Here is an 8,432-nt window from a genome sequence, read left to right on the forward strand (position 1 = left end):
TCCCCTCTTCTTCATGTCTCTTCTACATCAACATGTGTCCCCTCCTCTTCATGTCTCTTCCACATCAAAATGTTTCCCCTCTTCTTCATGTCTCTTCTACATCAACATGTGTCCCCTCTTCTTCATGTCTCTTCTACATCAACATGTGTCCCCTCTTCTTCATGTCTCTTCAACATCAACATGTGTCCCCTCTTCTCCATGTCTCTTCTACATCAACATGTGTCCCCTCTTCTTCATGTCTCTTCAACATCAACATGTGTCCCCTCTGTGGAAAGAGACTCTGAAAGTTTCAGGAACAAAGATTCTCTCTCTTTTTGTCCTGATCCATTTATATAAAAAATGTCTGAAAATGAGCTGATCAGATTTTGGCCACTTTATGATGTCATAACGATGTTTTGTCTTGTGTAACCATTAGCCAATCACAACCAAGGTAACACCCCCCCCCTTATCACTAGAGCACTATTGAATTCTTTGTAACCAAATGTCTCTCAGAGGGGCGTGGGGAGGGGTTCCTTATTTTCATCTAAAGTAAGAGACAGAGAATCAGCACTTTGGAAACAGGGCTGAAACAGAGGGGATTATGGGTAATGCTGCAATGATCTGTTTGGTGTTTCAGCCAATCAGAGACAGGCTCTGTATATATCTGAGACCGGTGATATATTGATGAAGAACAGTATAATAGGGGAGTTCTATCAGGGAGAACTTGTGCGTCTCCCTTCACCGCTGCATGTTTCCCTAACATCCTTCTGTTATCTCTCCTTCAGCCCATGGAGGTGTTCGTTGACGACGAGACTAAGCTCACGCTCCACGGCCTGGCGCAGTACTACTGCAAGCTGAAGGACAGCGAGAAGAACCGCAAACTGTTCGACCTGCTCGACGTGCTGGAGTTCAACCAGGTAGAGTGATGGAGCTATCATTACGAAGTATATAACCATTTTGTTACTTATTGGGGCCATCTTTGAGTTAGTTCTTGTGTATCTACAGTTGTAGTAACCCGGTAATTTGCGAGTAAAGAAATGAGAAAGTGGCTTTACTGAAAGATTAGCCTACCAACATCTTCTAAAGAACTGTCTCAAAAAGAAATGGGAAGCTCTTTGGTTGATGGACGGTATTTTCACTGTCCAATAAAGATTAACAACCGGTAAAAACAGCACCCATAAAGTGGCACATATTGAGCTGTAAGATCTTCAGATGGTTGTTCCCTGTTTCTAGCTAAAAGACTTCACATTGAAGACATGAAACATAAATATGGTATTAAGCTTCCCATCTAACAAATTGAAAGGATAATGGTATACCCCATAGTGTAGAGTTATGGCTTTGAAACCTGCGAGAAAGTTCAAGTGATTTCAAACTATTTCAAGGTGTAAACAAAGCCTGCCAGGAGTCATAGGAGTGCTTCAAGTTGCTGTTCCTCAGCCGCTGTGTTTAATTCCCCTTTTCTCCCTCTAGGTGGTGATCTTCGTCAAGTCAGTGCAGCGCTGCGTGGCTCTGGCTCAGCTGCTGGTGGAGCAAAACTTCCCGGCCATCGCCATCCACAGAGGGATGGCTCAGGAGGAGAGGTAACACACACACCAACACACACACATACCATGTATACATCACTTCAGGGGACATTACATTGACTTACATGCATTTCCTGGAGACTTGTCCTAACCCTACCCTAACCAAGTCTTCACCCTAACATTAATGATTCCCCTTATGGGGACCTCCATTTTGTCCCCATAAGGGAGGCGAGTCCCCACAGGTGACTAAACAGATTTAGGTCCCCACAAGTATAGTAATGCTAGGACACACACACACACGTACTCAGGCAGCAAAGGATCTGACTACTTGCTTTTAATCTTCAATCTGGCTTTTAATGTGTGATTTGTTTTTGTGTTATTTGACTTTAACTTAAACTATATATTTATTTGTTTTTCTTTTCACTATATCTGTAAAGCGTCTTTGAGCACCTGTAAAAGCGCTAACAAAATAATTCTATTTCTTCCAAGATAATTGGGATTATTCATGCTGTTTGGGAAGTGCATTATGTCACGTAGGTTTCTAGCTGTGTCTCAAAGATGCAGTAATTACGGTAAAGTGAAGATAAATATGGGGCTTGACTTTGTAGATGTAGATTGTGAAAGTGAGTTATCTAATGTCTCAGTTACATCTTCACACTTCATATGTGGCAACAGTAAATGCAAATCTCTCACGCATACTGTACCGGTTGCTGCTGCTGCAAACACACACAGATAAATCTTCACTACACGCCTCCTCTCATAAACATGTGCTCCTTTGAGCTCTGAATACTGAGCATGTTTACGGAGCATGAGGCCTCGTCAGTGAACTCAACACATCACTGCCTTCAAAGAGGCTTCAGTCAGTAATCCTGCAGCAGNAGCAGCTGATAGATAAAACCCCCCCCCCCTTACATTTCTGCCTCATGTTGTTGTTGTATTAATGTTTCTGTGGTCTTCATTTTAAGTCTTGTGAAGCACTTTGTTTCTGTGAAAAGTGCTATGCTATATAAACTTATTATTATTTAAGCAACAATAAGCCTTTTAGAAAGTCCTGTTGTGCCCGTTAAGTAAGTCTACGCTCACATGGCAACTATCCAATTAAATGTTTTCAATAAATGAATCACCAAGTAAAGAATTTGGCCATTTCTATTACACGTATGTCGTAAAACGCACCGTATATTGAAGTAATCGAAGCTTAAATTGGCCCCGTTACGCTCATTATCAGGTTTATTTGTGTTTTGTCCATCTACTGTGACGTGTTTCCAAGCTTTAAAAGTATTTAAATTATTATTTGCAGACCATTTACGTGCACTAAAATGTACTAAACACACCACAGGAAAGGGAGAAACCCCACAAATGTGTATCTACTAGTATATTGAGGTTAAAACAGATATTACACAACTACAATTGTCAAGATTTTGTGATGTTTTCAAAAGCTAATGTACGCATTGGTTACGTGAATTGTATTTCTGTGAAAGGTGCTATACTATATAAACTTATTATTATTATTTACTCCCCAGGCTGTCTCGCTACCAGCAGTTTAAGGACTTCCAGAGGCGGATCCTGGTCGCCACCAACCTGTTCGGCAGAGGCATGGACATCGAGCGGGTCAACATCGTGTTCAACTACGACATGCCGGAAGATTCTGACACCTATTTGCACAGGGTGAGCTTCCGAGTAGTGATGTTAGGTTCGCCTCCGATTCTTTTGAACGGCTCTTTGGTACGAACGAAGGGAACCGAGTCGTACTTGGTGAGAGTTATCGTTGGTTCACTGCCTGCCATAAATCCATCCGCCTTTACGGGAACTTGCTTTCCTGAATGCAAATGTTCCGTAGATGATGGCGTGCTGCTTGCCTAGTAGTTTGGCTGGCTGAGAGATGTAGCAAGTTATACATTTTTCCTGTGAGTAAAAGTAGATTTCTGGCAGTCAATCATTATCCTGGTGGTTATTTCACAGATAAACCTATTAACCCCGCCCCCTTTTTGAATACCTGCATAACAGTAGCATGGATATGTTGTGTTAATTAGTCTCACGTCTGTGTGGAGTGTCCTTGGTTTTCAGCATGTTTAGGCCACTTCATTCAAAGTTTTCGTGAAGTATTATTGAACATTTCAGTTCACTTTATTTCTCACAAGTCCTCGTACTTTTTCTCAAGTAAGTTACGCCTAGTCCTCCTCACTTAGCTCACGGTTTGACAATGAATGTTCTACTTTTCTTAAACAAAGAATAAACAGGTTTTTGGTACATTTTCAGTCCTTTGTCAATAAGAAATACAGTTAGTGTTTGAGCATCTCCTCGTCACTGGATATGTAGACAGTCAAATGGTCTTTGTTTTGAAAGTCTACAGATAATGTCACCTTATTTCTCACAAGTTACGCAGAGTTGCTGATATAATTGCGATATATCTTAGCACAGAAAATGCTACTAGTAAATTCATGAGGAAAAACCAAGTCCAAACATATTGTTGTCTAGATCTTCATAGGCAAAGAAAACAGGTTTTGGTAATGTTTTTTTTATCAAACTACATTTTCAGTCTGCCAAGAAGTATAGTTAGCATCAAAGAAAGTGGTCGCCCATTTTGTTTCCCAGTATCTCCTTTGTGCTCCTTGTGTTAGTGGACTGAACTCACGTTGCCCCTCCTCTGCTTCAGGTTGCTCGTGCCGGTCGGTTTGGAACCAAAGGTCTGGCCATCACCTTCGTTTCTGACGAGACCGACGCCAAGACTCTGAACGACGTGCAGGACCGCTTTGAGGTCAACGTGGCCGAGCTGCCGGACGAGATCGACATCTCCTCTTACAGTAAGCCTCTCCTCCTCTTAATGCTGACGTGCTTTAGTGAAGCTGGACCGATCGTAATGTGTGGGATCAAATCAAGTAACTCAAGACAACATAAAACGCAGCGCTGCTCAATTAACTGAAACAGCACTAGCTCAAAATATGTGTACAAATATGCTGAATAAAGTATTGTGGTGCTGCGGAGATGTCACAGCCAACAAAACCAGTTCTAATCTAAATACACTTTTTTCATATTTTTCATGTCCTTCCTATACATTTTGATGGATATATAACATCAAATAATTAAAAATGGCCTTTTTTGCACTACATTCTGGAAAAGGTTTTTGGGTTTTTTGAGAAATGCCATCTCATCACGACGGCAAAATGATCACACTTAATTTTTCTAAATTGTCCATCCTCAATGATACGTCTGCTAATGGAGAGGTGAAGGGATGGATTCATGATTTTTGTAGTAAAAAGCTAATGTTGGGCTATAAAGGAACTACAGCACGGTCACATGACTTCACATCACCACCGCTAAGCTAATGGCGGCTAATGTTGGGCTATAAAGGAACTACAGCACGGTCACATGACTTCACATCACCACCGCTAAGCTAAAGGTGGCTAATTTTGCGCTATAAAGGAACTACAGCACGGTCACATGACTACGCACCACCGCTAAGCTAAAGGCGGCTAATGTTGGGCTATAAAGGAACTACAGCACGGTCACATGACTTCGCACCACCGCTAAGCTAAAGGCGGCTAATGTTGGGCTATAAAGGAACTACAGCACGGTCACATGACTTCACGTCACCACCGCTAAGCTAAAGGTGGCTTATTTTCGGCCTATAGGGAAGCCAGAAAAACATTGACTTGGTGACGTTTATATTAAGTGTTTAACTTATTTCCTGGGTTTAGGACTCATTCCTGCAGCACAGTTGATATACTGTCTGTTTAATCCATTGATATTTGGTCAGCTGTTGTAATTAACCTTCATTCGTCTTGGCAGAAACACGCAGCAGCAGTTGTTGTTGTTGTGTCATGTATCTGTGGATCTGCTCTGCATGTTTAACCAGTCGCTGAAATGTAGTTATGCTCAGCTGTTGCTCATCGCGCTCATCTCTAAAATTCTCATCGTGTCTCTCCCTTCTCTACAGTCGAGCAGTCCAGATGAGTCCTCCAGCCCAGCAGAAATCTCTTCATGGATTTGGAAGTAGACGTATCTCATCGTTGAGTCAAAAAGCTCTGCTCTATTCACCGTTTATTTTTATTGTCATTTTCTTTTTTGGGGGCGACGACGGGGGGTTGATTTTTAATTTGTCTTTAACTGTTGAAATTAAAACTTTTTATAAAATGCCATTTTTACTGTCTTGGTCTCTACCCAATTTTCAGAGCTTCAGGGAAACGTATAAAGACATATTTCTGAGGAACAAGATTTTAGCCCCCTTTTTGAAAATCGTATTGTATAGGAAGTTATTTTTGTCCCCCCCCCCTCCTCCTGCAACGACAAGCCTTTTTACAAAGTCATGTAGTTACCGTTAAGTAGGTCTATGCTCACATGGCAGCTATCTCTTTGAATATCCAATTGAATGCCTCCAATAAAAGAATCACCAAGTGAAGAATTTGGCCATTTTTATTACACGTATGTCGTAAAACACACCGTATAATGAAGTAATTGAAGCTTAAATCTTAAAATTATACTTATTCCAGGTTCATATGTAATTTGTGCCTGTAATGTGACGTGTTTCCAAGCTTTAACGGTCTTTATTTTTGCCTTAGCAGACCATTTACATGCACTAAAGTATTTTAACACACTACAGGAAAGGGGGAAACTCCCAAAAAGGAGAATAGGGCCCCTTTAATTTGCATCTACTAGTATTTTGAGGTTAAAATGTCTACAATTGTCATGAGTTGTGATGTTTTTAAAAGCATGGTAATGCCAGAATTTAATAGTAGCAATAATTAGCTTAAAGGTCCCATGTCATGGCCATTTCTACTGATCATATTTCCATTGTTGAGGTCTACTAGAATAGATTTACATTGTGCACTTTTCCAAACTCACATTGGTTTCTCATACAGCATCTCTGTATAGTATGTGTCCTACACGGCTTGTTGGAGCTCCTGCCCCCCCCCTCCCTGTGAGCCCAGTGTACTCTGATTGGTCGGGACATTGCGAGGCTCGTTGCTGCTGCGAGGAGCGGACAGGTTTCCGGGTCGGCGATACAGCGAGAACAAGCGAAACTCATCCTGAGCACACAAACACTCACAGCCCAAGTAAAAACAATAAGTGTGGCTTGATATTGAGTAACAAAAAGGTTTATAACGCTGTGAGAATGGGTCTGCAGAGAGCATTTCTCCACCATCCCAACTCGTCTATTACCAGTGTTCAGGGAGCTCTATGCAAGTCAATGGGACTCCCTGTTAGTTAGCCAAGAGGTCCTGGTGTGTGAGGTGCTCCGGATTGGTCCATTTGGGCCAATCCGGTCATTTGTTGTTGATTTGGGTGTTCACACGTCACAGAACCTGGGAAGCAAACAATGGAAAAAGAGAAATGTCCAACGAGGCGTTCTGGGGCAGCATAGACAGGTCTTCTCTGTTAGAGTTTTACTCGCTACAGGGTGCACTTTGAGGGTTTGAGACTCTGCAGACCGTTTACATGCAGAGAAACCTTCATAACACACAAGGGGACGGGTAATAACCAGAAAAGCATGACATAGGCCCTTTAAAGTACACCAATGTATGAACTGTTGAGACGGCATTGAAAACTCAACATTAGGTCATTTTATCTACATTAAAAGAAAAATATAACAATGGAAATGCTGTAGACCAATTGTAGGAGTGAACATGTCTTTATTAAAAATGCAAAATGAACTCCAAACTCTTAACATCCCATTATTTGGTAGGCAACCCGTTTCCAGCAAGTCTGTAAATATGTAATCCTAAAAAGCATGACTTCATTACTGCAGATGGTGTTTGTACACTAGTAGACATACAATCCTCATGCTTTCAAATTGGCACTAAAGGACCTGAACCCTGCTCTGTTCAGTGCTAAACTCTACATGGACTACTTCAGTATAACTGGGTAAAGGATCGGTTCTTATACAGCAGATAGATCTACAAAGGTAACAATGCATCTGTACATAGCTGCTCTATAGTGTTCTTTAAACAAAACTACACATACAGTACCAAAACCACAGCATCTACATAGGCAAATATCAATGGCCAACAATTAAACACCTTATTTTTTATCACCTGCAAAAGTTGTTTCAGGCTTCGTGGCAAAGTCTCTGAACTAAGAAAGCCTACGGAAGCCAAGAAGAGACGGTAGAAAATGCTAATATTATCCAGAAGGAATATCTAAGCCGAGAGAAAACACATCTTTGAAATACTGAAAATGGTGATGATTCAGTCAAGATAAAAGTCAGTTCCTCCGTAGATAGAAATCAAAAACTTTCGCAAAGTGGACGAAGAATTTCCTCCCATCGAAATGTCTTATGGGATCCTTTCCTAATGTCCTCTCCAAAGGCCGTGAGGCTCCTCTCTCAGAAACAGACTCTTACACATGGATGAAGCGCGAGTTATTGTGTCATGAGCTCACATGCCGCTCGATTACAGGCCAGACCGCGGTTCCAACCCGCGAGTCACAAATTACATGTTTACCTCAGCAGACGCCGTTTTTCAAATTTTATTTTTATAGCAAACCAAAGAGTCCACTCTCGCTGAGTCAGGATTGTAATTTGCTCAGAGTTAGGCGGGACGACGTCTCGGCGCCAGAATCCTATGCTTGTTCTTCTTGTTCTTGCTAAATGTCTCTTGTAGATTCGAAGGCAGGGGGACGTCCAGCTGTGTAAACAACCTTTGACTTGTTCCCCCGCTAATGCTTCAACCCATCAGGTTCAACTCGGGCTTTTTCTAGTACATACCTCCTCCTCTCCTTCATCATCCATCATTAGATTTGGCTTTCTGACCCAGGGGTCGAGCCCCAGATCTGTTTAGGCCGACAGCTCTCAGCTGTTTTGTCCGTCCAAACATAGCGACCCAACCGTGTCATCACGTCGGTCTCAATAAATACCAGTGAATAAATACCGTGAAAAGACCTCTTTCAAGAACATCTGAAATGCTCGTCCATCTTCTGCCCGGACCGGTTTCTTTG

The 8,432-nt window shown here is 41.8% G+C and overlaps 1 protein-coding gene across 1 annotated transcript; it reads left to right on the forward strand.

Moving 5' to 3' along the window:
* The first annotated feature begins 725 nt into the window (after window positions 1-725).
* Window positions 726-5,638, forward strand: LOC104959036 (ATP-dependent RNA helicase DDX39A-like). Its single transcript, XM_010786884.1, has 5 exons — window positions 726-896; window positions 1,450-1,559; window positions 3,023-3,167; window positions 4,156-4,303; window positions 5,437-5,638. Exons 1-5 carry the CDS (start codon window positions 768-770, stop codon window positions 5,451-5,453), a joined length of 549 nt encoding a protein of 182 aa, XP_010785186.1. The 5' UTR covers window positions 726-767; the 3' UTR covers window positions 5,454-5,638.
* The last annotated feature ends 2,794 nt before the right edge of the window (window positions 5,639-8,432 follow it).

The sequence above is a fragment of the Notothenia coriiceps genome, unplaced genomic scaffold (genome assembly GCF_000735185.1).
Source record: "Notothenia coriiceps isolate Sejong01 unplaced genomic scaffold, NC01 NC01_scaffold00029760, whole genome shotgun sequence".
NCBI classification, from domain to species: Eukaryota; Metazoa; Chordata; class Actinopteri; order Perciformes; family Nototheniidae; genus Notothenia; species Notothenia coriiceps.